Genomic DNA, 17,225 nt, shown 5'->3' with positions numbered 1-17,225 from the left:
AGGCGGCCTGAGGCCCTGCAGGCGGCCTGAGGCCCTGCAGGCGGCCTGAAGCAGACGGCCTGAAGCAGACGGCAGCAGCGGCGGCGCCCAGCTCATCCGGGTGGACTAACCGTGGGAGGCGTGGCTGCCAAACTTTCCATCTCCTCATGTGTGACCCAAACGTTTCCTGTAGACTGACCATGCGTCACCCCCCAATCAGAAGAGTGCAGAACGGAAACAGTGATGAAGGACAGAAACAAGGCAGGAAGGAGAAAAACAAAACAAACCGGGGAGAATTGGTTGTTAGAAAGAGACAAAAGTGACTCATTAGTGCGTGTTAAAAAGTGTTAATGCATTAAAAACATGCTGTAAAAAATGCCAGGAGTGTGTGAACGGACCACTGAGGGGATAAAGTGTGTGTGAGAGCAGTGTGTGTGTGAATGGGACGGTACCGTTCTGGAGGTGGGCGGGGCCGACGGGCTGGTGAGGGACATGATTTCCTGGATGGCCAGGCGCAGCTTGAGGCGGTGCAGAGGGTTGCTGATTCCGATTTCTCTTTGGATCTCCGTGTCGGACAGCGCCGACATGATGGCCCCGCTCTTCACGTTGGCTCGGCACGCCGCCACGTACCAGGCCGGCATGCCCACCCACAGCTGGCCACAGGGGGGCAGCAAAGAGACGAGGCAGGTCAGTAAACTGGAAAGCAAACTGGTTCAACATGTTTTCTACTGGGAGCTACCAGTCAGTCAGTGAACCAGATTAAAACACACTGAGGAGGATTCCTGATATCAATACAGATCCTGATTCTACCCAGGAAAACTCAGTGAGCAATAAACTCATTTCAGTTCTCAGGATTCAAATAAACTGATTCAGTTCTTTCTCTAAACTGTCAGTTTGAAGCTTTATTGTTTGTTTTATTTGCTTATGTAAAAACATGCATAAAAATCAGCTCATGGTCCAGTAGATCAGGGATCTCATGACATTTCATCACTTTTGGAGCATTTTCATTATGGGATGCTGTTTGTAAAGTTACGGTCAAAAACTAACAGCAACAATAATTTAGTCTGTCAAGTGAATGAAAAAGTCATGTATTCACCATAATATTCATTCATTCATAAAGGTCACAACTTCAATTTAAATATTTAATTAGCAAGCTAAACATTTAGTTTGGTGTTTAAAATTTAGTTTAAAAACAATATATTAGATTCAAACCAGACATTTAGCTCAGAGCTAGTTGGAGGCTTGCTAACTAGATAAAGTTCACTAAATATTTAGTTTGAATCTCAACATTCAGCTTGCAAACTAAATATTTACTTTCAAGTTCAATAAATAAAATGTGGTTTTGTCGAAGCAAAACTTTCCACAAACCTTAAGATCTGTTTACCAGAATGTGATTTTATTATTACGTAGTTTTCCTTCAGTTCTATGCAAGTAAAAGGATTAAATCATAATTTAAAAGGCAAGATGGCCCTAATTTGTATCTGCTACTCCAGGAAACGCCCTAAATCTGACCTCCTCCACGTGTTTCAAACATGGAAACTCTGATGAGAGTCACAAGTTTTATCTACAAAGATAATAGCTAACAGTTTGCCCTGAAACTTTACAATCTAGTCTCAGAGGCTTAATTTTGATTTTCCTACCTCTAACCAAGCCACCACGGTGGGTCCGTCCCACTGGGCGAACGGCAGGCCCTGCCTGCGAGCCTCTTCCAGTAACTCATGCCTGTCACACAAAAACAATCAAGTTAACAACCAATTCATATTCCTGCAGACAAACTGAAAGCCTTTAGTATTTTCAACATGCAGTCAGTCATGTTCACCGTTTAAATCCCAAAAACTGTCAGCGACATGCACACTCAGAACCAAGAGCAGGAGTTTGAGAGGAAACAGAAAGGGAAACCTGGGAGGAGTTCTGGAAAACTCTGCTACAACAAAACACCCACTGCAGGGTTTCATGTTTTAACGCTAGTTCTGCTAGCTGCTGCAGCTAACTGGGAACAGAGCTTCATCAGAGGCCAATCACAAAAGAGGTTGAGAATAAATCTGACATGCACCTGTAATCACCTATCAGAGGTCTGAACTGTTGCTACAAGACTCAGTTTATATAGTTAACCACTAGATGGGGCTGCAGCATCGACAAATTTAAACCAGAATAAAATCTAACAATAAAATAAGATCACACAAAAATCCAATATTTCAATCAGAACTTTGAGCTCTGGGAGGTGGAAATGTTCTCCCAGTGAAAAGCAGCAAACACACATTCCTGTTAGTGAAGCTCCTCTGTGGAAGGCAGGTAGAGAGCAGCATGGAAAACCAACAGGCATTCAAAAGGGACAGCTGTGTGGGGTCCTGGAGAGTTACTGGCTGGGGAAGAGTGAAGCCAAGAATGGGAGGAAGACGAGGCAACGTGAAGCAACTTACCCGGTCTTTGGACTACTCATGGAATGAGAGGAGGATGGTGGAAAAGGGGAGGAAGGTGGGCAAACAAAACAGAAAACAATGAACTGATGCCAAATCATGGAAGCAACAACATTTATGGTGCCTGTGTTGTGCCTGCTCAGAAATCACAACAAAAGGAAAACAGTGAATTATTCTAGGTGCTGGCTGTGATGAAGCAAGTGGGTGTGGAGTGGAAGGAGTGAGTCGGTGGGTGGGAGTGAGCGTGAAGCAGCATTAAACTGAACACACTGCTCATCATGTTGTGCATTAGTGGTGTCCTATGCAGCAGAACGGTGTGTTTTACACAGCAGGAAGCAGATAACTCACTTCTTCTGGAGCTTCCTGTTCTTCTCAGAAGGACCTCCTAATGTTCCCATTCCCAGACCGTCCTTTGGAGATCCGTCTGCATCGGGGGTGCCGGCTACAAACACACAATCCACGCTGGGATCAGATCCACTGATCCAAATTAATACTCTGGGATCTTTCTGATAAATACTCCGGGTGGTTTTAACGTCATGTATTAAAGTCAGAGATGGGACTGGAGTTTGGGACTCGTACTCGAGTCAAACCTGGACTGGCTTTCAAAAGGCTTCAGACTCGACTCGCGATTTAAAACTTGTAAAAAAATCTTTTACTTGAATGTTTTTTATGTTTTCTTGACAATGTCCTCTCTGTCTAATCTCTGCCTGCGCCTCTGAACCGCCATCTTGGTAGGCAAGCGCAGCGTAAAGCATAGATGAACCATGGCTTCCACACCAGCAAAAAGAAAGTACTCAACAACTGAGTAACAGTTTTAATGTACTTATACTGTTAATAAATTAGATAGAGAATGAGTTTTAAGCTTATGGCTTGTTTATTGTTGTCATAGCAACTCCACAGCAACTGTCATGACAGTTACGGATACCTACCAAGATGGCTGCCGGCCACAAAGTTCCTGGAAGTATGACGTCACATGGGAAATATGTAATGCCTTTTCATTCATATCAACGTGAGAAACACTCATTTTAAACTAAACCAATGAAACAAATGATAAGTAAAAATGAAGAGCTGGACCTTGGCTCGGTGAGTCCTTCCCAGGACCGCTGGGCCGGCCCTTCTCCTTCTTCCCAAACAGGCGTCCGATGGAGGACTTGATGCTCTTCTTCTTAGCTGCTTTGTTGAGCGAGTCCTGGCTGCTGTTGCTGCTGCTGGGGTTGCTGCCCTGGCCATCCTGCAGGCCTCCCAGCCTTCAGACACCAGATGGAGCCGTTTCAAAACCAAACAGCAGAAACCAGGACAGTGACGGGTCAGAAATCAGATAAACTCCTACCCTCGAATGTCTCTGATATCTTCATGGCTGGACGCGTGTCCCAGCTCCCTGTTCAGGCGCATGGAGCGCGGCGTGGTGGGCGGGGACGTCTCACACCTGATGGTGGCCTTGTCGTCCTGCGAAGACTGAGACAGAGCAGAGAGACGAGTGATGCTGCAACCGTTTGAGGTGAAACAAAAGGTTCAGGTACTGGTGACCCGTCCACTGCTGTCACAGAACAGAAACATCAGCCGGATCACAAAGCAGATCCCTGAACAGCTGGGACAGAAATGAAAAGAAACATTTCATTCTTACTTTACAGCAGAAATCCCAGTTATTTCCATTAATCTACTTGATTTAACAGACTGATGCAGCTGATTGCTACATGCAACATTAATGTATTCAATTCAAAAATATTTTATTAATCCCAGAGGGAAATTAAATGGTCTAACTCATGTTTCCTCAAAAATTTGTCATGTGAACTGATCGCTGTGGGAAGGGATGATCTCCTGTAGCAGTCTGTATTACTGCAGCTCTGAAGAAGCCTCTGACTGAAGACATTATGTTGTTGCATCACAGTATGACGATGCTGTTTGTACGCAATACTCTCCATTTTGTGAGGAATCCTTCTTTGCACACTGACCTCTGCAGGTTCCCAGGTGTAAACCACCTTGTTGCTATGGATACGAATAATAAAAAATCCCCAACCAGCTGTATAGCAACCAAAAGCAGTCACCTCCTCCCCCCAAAAAAGCAATGTTTCTGCCTGAAACAGAGGAATAAAGTTTTTAAAAATAAAATTTATGCAGTTTTCCAAATCTATTTGGATGGGAAGGACTTTAGGGATAATAATGAACTAAAATATAAATCTATAACCACAGCACTTAAACCAGACGTAAAGGGAGGGAGACACCGGGCAGCAGTGGAAGGATCTCTGACTAAAACAGAGTTTAGCATCTTGCATAATATGGACTTTAATTCCTGCACCTAAAGTTTTAACTGACTTCCTGTTGAAACGTGAAAATAAACAACAAAACAAACAAAGAACTCAAATTATAATAAGTGGAGGAAAATAAAAGTCAACTTATTAGTGAAACGTTTGGGAGACAGAACAGGACGACAGATGATGATGGGAGTTCGGGGTGTGTTTGGGGTGTGGGGGTACTGGGCGGTCCTGTAAAGCAGCTTTCTATTTTACCTTCCTGCGATGCTTCCGCAGGTCACTAGGCTGAAGCGTGGCAGAAAAAGGAGAGGAGAAGAGCAGTTAGTGAGCAGCAGATCAGAGCCGGACTAAACCACACAAACAGGAAACCAGAAGAACGCAGTATTTTAATCTGTGATCAGCGTTAAACACACAACTCGATACGATCAGAAGCTGTTTTACTGTTTCACTACTTATGTTAAAAGAAACTCTGCAGAAGCAGCACTGCACACAGTTAGAGGACAGGGGCAAACCACGCTGGAGGATGGGTGCAGCCGACTTCATTTAGTTGTTATTCAATCTAAAAACAACAGTATGACAGGGTTAGCTGTGAAAAAGCAAGAGAGCAGAGAATAGCTCCTAAATTTACGACTCGTCGCCGCTGCAGTAATACTTTCCCCTCGCAAAGAAGAGAAAAAAAAAGAAACATGGGAGGATTTATTCCCTCCTACATTCCTCACAAACCTGGCATTAGAAGAGCAAATAAACCACAAGCGTGCCACATTTCTGAGCCCCCCGGAGAAAAATACCTAATCACTCATTTCCTCCGCCCAGCCGGGATGAGCGACTGATTACCAGCTATAAAAGGGAAACAGGAAGAGGAAAAATTCACTTAATGAGCAAAAATGTTGCCTTTCTTCCAGCCGTCCGTCAGTCAGGAATTAGTCCCGACTATCAGCGGCTTTCATTAAAACATCATCTAAAGATGAAGAGATGCTCTAAAACAGACGCAACCAAAACACTTTATTCTTCAAAGCTTTTTACTTTGGAACAGTTTTCCAGAAACACACGCGCCGTCAGAACGGAGTCAATCTGCCTGCAGCTGCGTGTTTTGATCTGAAACTCTGAAGCGTGGAAGGAGTGAAAACTGAAGCTAACCGAAGCACAGCCAGGTGTTTCAGGTTTCGTCTTGGTACCGCTTCATTTCCACACAACTCAAAGCTAATAAAACCTTCTCCAGAGGTGCAGAGTGAGGCAGGACTTTCAAAAACTCACACTTCCTGTTTGGAGCATCAACAAATGCAAACAAAAGTGCAACATTCCACAGATTCCAGGTTTTCCAGCAGCTCAGAAGGGAGAGGAAGTGACAGGCTGCACCCACCCAGGAGGACGATCCTCTGCAGGTACCTGGAAGTACGGGGCATAGCTACAGGCCTGGGGGGGGGGGCTGAAGCCCGCAGCACCATACGGCAGGTAAGTTAGTGTCTGCTGGGACAGGGAGCTCTGGATGATGTAAGGCTCATAGCAATAGTGCTACAGGCAGAGGCAGAAACGGTTATTAACTGTCTAAAGCTATCAGAATGCTTTAATGTGTAACTGGGTGACATTACCAGGGTCATGACCCCCATGCGGTCCAGTTCCCTGTTGGGGCTGCGGGGAATGCGTCTGGGGGTGGACTGGCCCGAGTTGGGCGGCGATCCGCCCAGTGATGAGCCGCCGCACAGAGACGGCGGGATGGAGCTGAGCGAGCGGAAACGCCCTCCAAGGCCGCCGTCGTTGCCGCCGCCGACGCGGCATTCGATCTCCTCCGCTCGGATCGCCGTGCTCTCCTTCTCCTCTTGGATCATCCTGCCAGGGGAAAGGAAGGAAATGTTAGGTCAATATTCCAGGAACAGTGGAAAACCAGTTCCAGTTTCACTTTAAAACTTTATTGTCCTTCTAATTCACTTGTTTGCTGCATAACATTTGACACAAAAAAAAGAAAAACATTAAAATTTGCTGGTTATTGCAACAAAATGTGAGCATGAAAACTTTTGCATGGAACGCAGCTAAATTACTAAATATTACTAAAGACTATAATGCTACATAAAATAATTTAAAACAAAAATACAACATGAAATTAAATAATATTAAATGTAACGTATAAATATAGGAGAAAATAAGAAAAAATATAAAGTATAAAATAATAAAATAGTAAATACAAACATTAAATATAAAATAAATATAAAATAATGAATACATTATAATAAAAACATACAAAATTAAATTTTACACAAATAACTTAATATGGGATAAGATATAAAATATAAAATACATCTATTGTATAATGAAGAAAAAAATTTAATGACAATAATATAAAGTAAATATAACAAAAAACAATTTAACATTATAATATGAAATAGTAGCATAGAATAATAAAATATAATATAAAAATAAACAATATAAAATAAAATAACTTAAATGATGAAGCTGCAAAATGCAGCAAGTGAAAACTTTAACTCAGTTTGACGTCAGCAGGACTGGAGAACAGGAAGGACATAAAAAGGAGCCAGAACTCAGGATAATAACCTGATTTCATTGTTGATGGCGTCCAGCTGCTCCTGCAGCATCAAGGCGAGCGTCTGGGCGTCGGCCTGTCCCGGGGACAGCAGGTCCACCGAGCTGAAGATGGTCTCCCGGTCCTCCTCCAGGTCCGACGCGTCCATGTCTGTGTCAAAGGCCTGGGCCACGTTAGCCAGGACGTTAGCCTGCTGCATGCGCTCCCACTCCTGCTCGTTCAGCGTCTGCACCTGCAGTCAGTACAAACACACACACACACACAGAGCAGGGGGCGTGACGTTTGGGACGGCGGCACGGTTTCAAAACTACAGGACAGAGGTCAAAGGTCAAACAGGCTGGTGAGTTTTAGTCTCAAACACTGACGGCGTTGCCAAGCAGACTGACTTACATGTCGCTGAAGTCCACAGATGGAGCAAACAAAAAGAAGCAGAAAAGAAGAGAATCATCAGAAAGAGTTGGAGCATCGCAGAAACAGGAAGAGTGGAAGGATAAGTCAGAGGCTGCAGAGAGCGAAACGGATCTTAATCTGTTCTGGTTCGGCTCAGATGCTGCTGCTTACAGTCACAGCAGAGGAGAGCAACTCACCTTGGACGGCTCGTCCCGCAGCGCCGCCACGCGGCCCTTCTGAGGCCGTCTCAGAACCAGAGCGCTGCCGTAATGATCCGAGTTGCTGTCCATCATGGAGGACGCCGACACCGGGTACCTGAAGTCAGGAGTGCTGCCCAGCTGAGAGCGCCTGGTGGGGGGGAATCCAGAGCTTAAGGAGTCAGCATTGTGAGCCATCTTACAGCACAATCAAGTAACTATGTTAACTTCAGATATTATAAAAATGCTGCATATATCACATTTGACTTTTTCATTTACGCTTGAAATTGGGCCACTGTCTCTTTAAAACTTCTGCTCTTTATGAAGCTCCGCCTTCAGGAAGTCATCCAACATGGCTCCTCTATTAACCCTTTGACAAGATTTTTACCCGCGTTGCTGTGAGAGGCAGTTCCTATCATGAGCTCAGCAGCTCCACCAGCTGTTTGCTAATTGCTGCTGGCTAGTCTGAAGGAGCTGAGAGGGGGAAGCTTGGAAACTGCAGCTCTGAGGAGGAGCTAGGTCCAACTCTGAGTTTTGGTTCTGAATGGTTGCCATGGAGATTAAAGGATTTCTCATGTGTGTAAGAATAAAGGCAACACTCCAGGTATGTTTTTGAAGGAATAACATTACAACATGAAGAAAAGCTCAAAGATGTCGATTTTACATAACACTGCCCCTGTAAACGGGGGTGTCCATGGTAACGGCTGGGATGTTTACCCGTGCAGCAAGGAGTTACTCCGGCTCCTGCCCTGCTCACTCTCTGCCCTCATGGTCTCAATCTGGATCAGGAGTTGCTCCTGCATGAACAAACGAGGATGTTAAAACCCAACAAAACACGGAAATTTAACGTCAAACGTCGACACAGGAAGCACGTCTTCACCTTCTCATGGTGAGACTCCTCAATCAGCTTCTTGGTGTGCTCCAGCTCTCTGATCAGGGCGTTCTGAACGGAGCGGGGAGAATTAGGTCATACATCATGTTCCCGTATCAACAGATAATCGATCCAACAAGCTCCCAAATGCAGAAAGAATCGTATTAGTTTGTGTCCTGCTGGTTAGAAATTCCCTTTTACAGGATTCAGAACAATTCAAGCAGGTTTTCAAACATTTCCAGCACTTTGATTTGGAAATAAAAAGCAATACAAAAGAACCAAAAAAGGCTTTCAATTCAAAATTCTATATTATTTGTTGCTGTTATTAATATTTTATTTGTGATGGTATTCTACTATCTACAGCAAGGACATGATAAACTAAAATATAACAACATTTTCTGTGTTAAAATATTTCTCCCTCACACACTTTATACGTGTGGCAACATAAAACATAACATGAAATATAACAAAACTCACTGAGCCTTTAGGAATAATAAATATTCACTACACTGAAACAATAAAACAAACATAGTTACTAGTTTTTATTTTATTTTGTTCTAAAATAAAATTAAAAAAAATCAAAGAAAATGTCTAAAAAATATTCTGGCATTTAAATAAAAATAATATTGGTAATTCTAGCCGACTTAAAATAAGAAAATTTTAGTCAGATTAACATGAATTTATTAGGTGTATGAAAATATGTTTCAAATGTAAGTAATGTTTTCCAAATTTAGGTTTTTAATCAGGATTAGATTTCTTACTAAAATATGCAGATTGAATATGAAGCATTTCAAGGACTCAAGCACTTCCAAGCCTTGAAAATATCCCATTGAAATTGAAGCATTTTCAAGGATTCCAGGCACCTGTATGAACTCTGCTTTAACCCTGGAAAGAAACTTTCCTCTCCAGGATTTCTTAAGTGACTCATTTCCTGTCCAGTCTCTGATCACACAATGCATTTTGCTGGTTGAACTGAAGAAATGGGGGTAAACTGCGAGTTTGTGGCCGCAGGCGGCTGTAGGTCAGGCAGTGATCACCTTGTCCTCCAGAGCAGACATCCTCTCTTTGAGGTGCAGCTGCAGCCTCTCGTTGGACTCGGACAGCAGCTTGTCCACCGTCTCAGACAGACGTCTGTTGTGCTCTTCGTTCATCTTCTCTCGCTGCCTCGCCTGCAAATATTTCCAACAGGTTTCTGTCATGTCTGCACTGTAATCTGTAACCTATGTCATCTTATGCTTCAGTACAAATGTTACATTTTGAGGACCAGAACATTCTCTTAATTCTCTTAGTGACATTTTCAGATATCTGTTTATCTTTTAATACTTAGTTTTTATCTCATGGTCTGTCATTTTACTGTTTCTATGAATGGGAGCTGCGGACTGCCACACCATTTTCCTCCAGGATCAATAACATAGATCCATCCATCTAGATTTTGTTGTGGGAGAAAACTAACAGTTTAGCTGCCAGCAGCTTTCTATTAATTAATTTCAAATGAACCACAGATTATTCATATTAAGGTCCTGATAATATAAATAAAAAGTTTCTCTTGACTCCTTCCTGTAACTTTTTCCTCAGCTTAACTTTATATAGGCTAATTTACCATTTCTATGAATATAACCTCTAAATTTAAGATGGAAACCTTAAATTGTGTTTTAGCACCAAGTAAACTTTTACTTTAACAGTGAAGACCCTTTTGTGTTCAAAGCTATAATGAAACGTATGAAAACATCGTGGAAGCAGCAGCAGAGAGTCAGACCTGAACTCATAGTTACTCATGTTGTAAATAAAACGGTGGATAATTTGCTGCTGGATTTCAGGAACAAACCATGAAAATGTAACTCAGACTGCAGCATTTAAAGTTTCCCCACCCTGAGCAGCTCCTGGTTCTTCTCCTCCAGCTGCGCCTCCATCTGTCTCAGCCGCTCCTCCACGTTGCCATGGCGCTCCTCTGCCTGAAAACAGACAAAGTGTCAAAACTCCCATCCAATGACTGATCCCCATCCTGGAGACGGCCTTACAGACATGACCCAATGTCCCTCTGAAGGACGGACTCCTCAGCATAAACAGAAAAACAAAAAGAAATCATCTTTAACCTCATTCTGAAACAGCAGCTCAAAGACTCAACTCATAAAGAAACCATTTGGTAAACAGGTTAGTAAACAGGCTGATTTAATGATGGATCCCATCAGAGTTAAACCCACCAGACCCCACAATTCACCAGATTTTAAACTGAACTTAAGCAGGAGAGAGTTTGGTTGCTTTGCTACTTTAACAAACTTTGGGTCATGTGACCATTAACAGTTTCCACCTGGTTAAGTTCAGAGAAAAGGAGCCCGGTCCATAAAACTGGTCTATCTTGGTCAGACTGAGGGTTGGACATGAGGACGGCGGCAGCAGCATGTCCACCCCACAGACAGAAAGAAGACATGGTCGTTTAACTCCAGGAAACATGGATGATTAACCGGGCCGGCCTGACGTTCTCTTTGCACTTTCACATCCAGAACCGGAGACGAGCCGGTCCAACATGAGGACGACTCAGAGCTGCGCTTGGCGTTTACACCGGGTTTGGACATGTCCAAGCTGTCTTTCTCTGCCATGTTTTATACGTGCGCTTTAAGCTGCAGCCACAGAGGAAGCGACTCCTGCCTCATTAAATATGCATGGAGGAAATGGCTTGGATGGCAAACAACCAGACCTGGTAGAAAAACCTCCAACAGGTTTTAAAAAACCCAAAAGACAACTTCTCTTTCCTGCAAGTCAAAGTGAACTGATCCATTAGGATAAAAACTAAAATTATTCTGTTTGTTGATCTGCAGTTGAAGGAAGAACAAACTAAAAAAAATATAAAATTGCACTAATTATAAACATTAGGTCCACTAATGATAAAGCTTTCTGCTACTTAGCTAGCAGAAGTGCTAAAAGCGCATTAACAACACAGTATTTAAATTTATTTATGTAATTTTTTTCATGCATTTGTTTAATAACTGTTGCCTTGCAGCAGGAAGGTCCTGGGTTCGATTCCCAGGATGGGGTCTTTCTGCATGGAGGTTGCATGTTCTCCCTGTGCCTGGTGGTTCTGTCCGGCTTCCTCCCACAGTCCAAAAACATGACTGTCAGCTTAATTGGTCTCTCTAAATTCTCCCTAGGTGAGTGTGTGTGTGTGTGTGTGTGTGTGTGTGTGTGTGTGTGTGTGTGTGTGGTTGTGTGTCCTGTCTGTCTCTGTGTTGCTCTGCGACACACTGGCGACCTGTCCAGGGTGACCCCACCTCTTGCCTGAAACGTTTCGCTTGAGAGGCACCAGCACCTCCTGACCTAACGAGGACCAGGGTGTTAGAAAATGGACGGATATTTAATTAACACCCCTAGTAGTTTGTTTATGTAAATCCTGTATTCTTCTGTAAATTTCATGTTGGTTGCATATTTGCCATTTGCTCAAAGTTTAAAAAAGAAAAAAAAAGAAAAAGAAAGTGAGACGAGGAAATGGAACTGCTGAGTAAGCAGTCTTCACCCACTTCAAAATAAGAGCATGAACATTGAATTACTTAAAAAATCCTCAACAGTTGAAAACCAAAACTTCAACATGGATGTCAAACTTTATTCAGCTAAAAGTTTACAAAACAGCCTAGAAATTGATCAGTTAGAAATTATTTCCCTAAAATGAATTTAGTGGAAGCTAAATGTGCAAAACCTTCAAAATTATGAGTGAAAAATCAGCTTCGCTGCTGGAGCATTAGCCAACGTGTGTTGATCTGGAATGGGTCACAGCTGGTTTTAATGCAGCAGAGCAAGAAAGGACTGCTGCTGTGAACACTGACCAGCAACAGTTAGTTTTCACTCTGCATTAAGCAGCAAAGTTTCCAACACGAACTTCATCTGAACAGTTTTACAGAAGCTGAATCGGTTTCAAACCAGGTTCTAATGCCATGTGAATAATTACACAGCATGCTCAACACTGTTGGCCAGCATGTCACATAAACAGAATATTGTTTTCTGCTTTTCTGCTTCGATAAAGGTTACAGATTCCTGTCCTGTGAGTTTCCAGGCCAGGAGCAGCAGAGGTTCTCCAAGACAAAGAGTCCAACTATAAATGGATAAAAACAGGAGCAGGTTTCTAAAAATAGATCTCTGGATGTTTGGAGGCTTCCTCAGCACGGAGGCCATGGATGTCATCCTGATGGGAAACAATAATAATCCTGGTCAGATTATGAATTATGAACTCACACACCGGCTGAAGCCTGAGCTGATCCACGTCTCCTACAGCTCCAGTAGAAGAGCACTGCAGGTGGCACCATACAGGCTGGCAACAGAAGTGAGTCAAAGACGAGTCCAGATGTCTGGACGATAAATTACATTTACCAATGATAGACGCTAGCCAGCAAAGGTATATTAGCAGCTAGCTAGCGGTAGCCTCAACTACCTCAAGTAACACAATGAAAATGTCTTTGTGCGACTCAAACTTTTGACAGAAAAAAATAAACTACATAGAATAAACGATATCAAATAAGCCTGCCATGACAAAATTTAAGACTTGTGATTAACATATTTAAGGCCAACTCGCGTTTTGTTTTATGAATTTCAGTCATTTCAAGGCCTTAATTTCAGATACATGGATTTAAGGCTTTTTAAGGCTGTGCCGACACCCTGATCTACACCACGAAGCCCGGGGCGCTGGCAGGTTTTCGTACCTTGGTGAGGGCAGCGACCCTCTGGGCCAACTCAGCCTCCACCTCAGGCAGAGTCTCCGCCTTGCGGATGGTCTGCTGCAGCTTCTGCTCGGCCAGCTCCAGCTTCTCCTGCAGCTGACGGTTTCTTTCCTCGGACTGAAAGAGGAAAGAAGTCATTAGCAAACATAATGGCGACTCGTCTGCGTTACGCTGCGGCCTCGGCGGTCGGCTCCAAGACGTGAAAAGAATGAAAAGAGAAAGAGTGACTGGCATGAGGAGACAAAGGGAGACAGGATGAAGAGATGGGTGAAGGAGGGGAGAGCAGGAAGGGAAGAACAGAGCATTCAAAGTGGCACAAAAACAGACAAAAAGCAGAAGAAAAGAGGAGGAAGATGTCTCTGTCTCCAGTGACTGCATGTAAAGAAACCACCCAGTGTTTCAGGGTCTTCCATTCAGCAGGAACACAGCGAGGATTCACTGGTAGCAGCGGCTGTGTGCAGCCATGCAGGCTGAGCGCCGGCCCTACCTGTCTGTACAGGGAGTCCTTGTTGGCCACTTCATTCTCCAGCTTGTCGTTCAGGTCGTGGACGGACGTGGCCTCCCGCTGAGCGGCGAGGTAGCGCTTCTCCAGGGTGGTGATCCTCTCCTCCATGTCCTCCTTCTGAGCCATGGACTAGCAGACAGACATCTGATCAGAGCTCTGAGCGCCACCAGCCGGTTCCGCTGGGGTCTGGCGGCTCCGCTCACCTCTCTGAGGTCCCGCTGCAGCCTGGTGTTCATGTCTTCAGACTTTATGACGTCCTTCCTAGCTGTGTCCAGGTCCTCCTCCAGCTCATTGATGCGCGACGCCATGGCGACCATGCGCTCCTTCATCTGGCCCAGATCAGCCGTCTGACGGTCCACCACCTCCTGCAGCTCACCGACCTTCCCGAACCCGGACTCTTCTTCCTGACTCAACGAGCCGTCCGAGGACCGCTGTGAGGTCATCAGTGACACAATCAGGAAAAACATTTATCAAACATGCAGTATGATAAATCTTAATACAACCAAAACAAACATGCTAGCCAAGCGCTAGCAGGAGAAATGACTAAATGGTCTGTAGTTAAAGACAAAAGAGAAATCCTCCAACTCCAGTTTTCAAGAAGGAAGTTGCTCTCAGTGTCTTCAGAGGTTTTTGTGTCTTTTCCTTCAGTGGTTCTTGGTGCAGCGCCCCCACAGGCCAGGAGGGGAACAGGTTGGTTTGACTCAGAGCAGAGAAAGAACCACAGCAGCTGGAAACAAAGGCTGCAGTTTTTGTCCCCCATCAAACCAAGTTAATCGGACTATAACTGGGGAAACATCTAAATCATCCATCACAGAAGCTCTCGCTACCATCTTGGAAATCTTCTCGTCTCCATCTACTCCACCTCTTTCTGATCCACCCATTTCAACGATTCTCTCCAATGTTAATTTCCCTCATGTGCTAATTTTAATCATTTTTGAGGTTGACCAAACCCTCTACAGTCACTATGTTATAATGAGAAGCACAAAGTCTCTAAGTGTGGGATGTCCAGCCACATTCAAGCAGCACAACCTGATTTGTTCAGCATGATTTACTGTGTTTCTGTTTGATGTGTTCAGATCATTGTTCGCTGGCAGACGGCTTTAAACTCCCTCATGATTTATTCTTCCTCTTCCTGGTCGCTTCTGTTAAACTGCACAGTTAAACTTGTAGAGTTGGTTGAGCATTTAGTTGAGTAACCAAGTCGACCCCATGTGTCTCTGATGAATCCCAGCCACACTGAAGTCTGGATACTTTAATGTTTAAGTGCTTTAAACTAGTGGTGGAACTTGGTAAAAACTTTTAACCAAGTTAATTGCAGGGTCTGGATTTAATCACAATCGAAAACTACATGTTGACAAATTCAGCAGCATTGCCACATCAAAGATTTGGAAATGCAGCTGAATGATTGAATTAATAGACATATGAGCTCAACAACAAAGATGTTTATAGTTTTAATGTGTTCTTCAGCCTTCAGTCAGTAACAGCATCTGAAGAAGCGGAGCACTGATTGTGTGAAGCAAACAAAGCCACGGTGGGTTTCCTCACCTTGCCGTTGGTGCTGGGTGTGTTTTCAGACGTGTGGTTGACTTCGCTGGTTCCGTCTGCCAGGCCTCGTTTCTGGCCGCTCTGTTCCCTGAGGTAAGCAAGCTGCACAACCACAACATGCAGTCAGGTGATCAACACAGGCAGATTTGCATTTAACAATTCTGATTTATTTATTTAAGGATTAGGCAACCCTTAATTTTTCAAATTATGAGGAAAACAAAGCAGAAATGTGCTAAACATGTGAACAGATAAATGAAAGGACAGCATAGCAGGTTAAAACAGGGTTATATGTTTAAATAAACTGTGATGTTACTACTTTGAATAGTCAGGAATGGTTGTCCAGGTTTCCTGAAAGACTTTCCAAAGCTCTTTTTGACGACTTAAAGAAGTGATTTCATTAGCAGCTTTACTGAAAGATCAGATCCATGTCTGCTTCCTGCTTAACAGCCCAAATTCAAAAAGAGCCAAACTTCAGGTTATATCCCAGATCTGAACAGAACTTCACTGCACACTTTTCTATGGCTAAACTCACAGCAGGCAGGCAGATGTGACCCAAAGCCACTTTTCTGAAACCCATATCTGACTTTTTCACAACAATTGCAGTATTTTCATCCACAAAACATGATTTGAGCCACTTCCATGTGGAACTGAATTGTATCAGATAGTTTTCAAACATAAACAAAGCATCGCGGCGGCCATCTTTGCTGCTGTAAACAGAGCGTTACTGGGGGACGGCTGTGTTCTTTTTCTGAGCATGCAGGTCGCTTTGGAGTTGGAAACCATTCACACAGATGTCTGATTGTGGCTGCATTTCATTAGTAGAAAAACAAACGCAGCCTAACTGGGTCTGTTTTGACACCATGTCACCATCAAGCTGACAAAGATGCTAAACAATCAAAACTACATGTTGACAAATTCAGCAACATTTTCAAATGTTGCTGAATGTTGGGGATTTAAAATCCAAATGGACTCACCGTTATACTGACAACCCAAACCAAAGTAAACCCAAACCATTATAAACCTAATGAAAGCAATTCTGGTTCACTGGAATGAATATCTAGAAAGAGTGTGTGTGTGTGTGTGTGTGTGTGTGTGTGTGTGTGTGTGTGTGTGCATGCGTTGAATCGAATGAACAAAAGATGACTCCAGCTTGAAGTGCACACAGGAAATCTAGGACAAATGTCTGACATCCTCTGGGCGTTTGGTCAACATCATCCAGCTGAACCTTCCTGCTCTTCCAAACTGCTCTGCTTCGGCCAACACTGAAACTCAACTCTGAGACGATCAAAGCTCAAAGGAGAACTAAATAATAGTTTAGCATTTATATCATTTAGTGAAACATTTCCACAAAACATTACATGGATGCATTTCTCTAATCTAAAAACAAAAAAGCTTGTTTCTAGCATTTTTGTCTATAAATGCCAAAGCGGGATGTCCGCTGCCATCCTGGGTTTATGCCCTGCACTGTGCCTCCGTCAGCTGATAAAACGATGCTGCTGTTTGGTTGTTTATATGTGGAAATGGAAGAAACACCAAAAGACTTTATGTTAGTAACTGATATCCAGCCAGTGTGAACCTGAACCGACGGCTGGATCCTCAGAATCGAGTGAAAACTCTTCAGATTTGGATTCTGATGGTCAGGACCGTCATGGCCAACAAAAAGACGAGTTTACAGCAGAGTTAGGAATACTGAGAAGCAGTATTCATTTGTAATAAACAAATTGAGTATCTAGTGCATTAATATGATTTCTATTCTGATAATTATGTGCAGCATGTATCCGAGTCTGTGCTCACTTCAGAGAAGCTCCTCACCGTTTCATTTTCTCCTCT

The 17,225-nt window shown here is 43.5% G+C and overlaps 1 protein-coding gene across 17 annotated transcripts in view; it reads right to left on the bottom strand.

Moving 5' to 3' along the window:
• The window catches only part of ppfia1 (PTPRF interacting protein alpha 1), a 45,173-nt gene that overhangs the window by 13,131 nt on the left and 14,817 nt on the right, over window positions 1-17,225 (bottom strand). For 4 of the 17 annotated variants that reach the window (XM_015029339.1, XM_015029340.1, XM_015029338.1 and 1 more), the window contains exons 6-25: window positions 15,396-15,497; window positions 14,054-14,281; window positions 13,833-13,979; window positions 13,328-13,462; window positions 10,511-10,594; window positions 9,680-9,811; window positions 8,652-8,714; window positions 8,489-8,568; window positions 7,772-7,922; window positions 7,575-7,580; window positions 7,196-7,416; window positions 6,238-6,475; window positions 4,904-4,933; window positions 3,727-3,851; window positions 3,471-3,643; window positions 2,745-2,838; window positions 2,400-2,411; window positions 1,620-1,701; window positions 432-632; window positions 111-173 (exon numbers count right to left, since the gene is read on the bottom strand). In XM_015029339.1, coding sequence (XP_014884825.1) covers window positions 111-173; window positions 432-632; window positions 1,620-1,701; window positions 2,400-2,411; window positions 2,745-2,838; window positions 3,471-3,643; window positions 3,727-3,851; window positions 4,904-4,933; window positions 6,238-6,475; window positions 7,196-7,416; window positions 7,575-7,580; window positions 7,772-7,922; window positions 8,489-8,568; window positions 8,652-8,714; window positions 9,680-9,811; window positions 10,511-10,594; window positions 13,328-13,462; window positions 13,833-13,979; window positions 14,054-14,281; window positions 15,396-15,497 — 2,367 coding nt within the window. The remainder of the gene's footprint in view (window positions 1-110; window positions 174-431; window positions 633-1,619; window positions 1,702-2,399; window positions 2,412-2,744; window positions 2,839-3,470; window positions 3,644-3,726; window positions 3,852-4,903; window positions 4,934-6,237; window positions 6,476-7,195; window positions 7,417-7,574; window positions 7,581-7,771; window positions 7,923-8,488; window positions 8,569-8,651; window positions 8,715-9,679; window positions 9,812-10,510; window positions 10,595-13,327; window positions 13,463-13,832; window positions 13,980-14,053; window positions 14,282-15,395; window positions 15,498-17,225) is intronic. The other 13 variants (XM_015029344.1, XM_015029343.1, XM_015029347.1 and 10 more) reach the window with 7 other exon arrangements.

This window comes from Poecilia latipinna, unplaced genomic scaffold, assembly GCF_001443285.1.
Source record: "Poecilia latipinna isolate Pla-1442-1.1 unplaced genomic scaffold, P_latipinna-1.0 Scaffold150, whole genome shotgun sequence".
Classification (NCBI taxonomy): Eukaryota; Metazoa; Chordata; class Actinopteri; order Cyprinodontiformes; family Poeciliidae; genus Poecilia; species Poecilia latipinna.
This window is presented reverse-complemented; position numbering and strand designations above follow the sequence as displayed.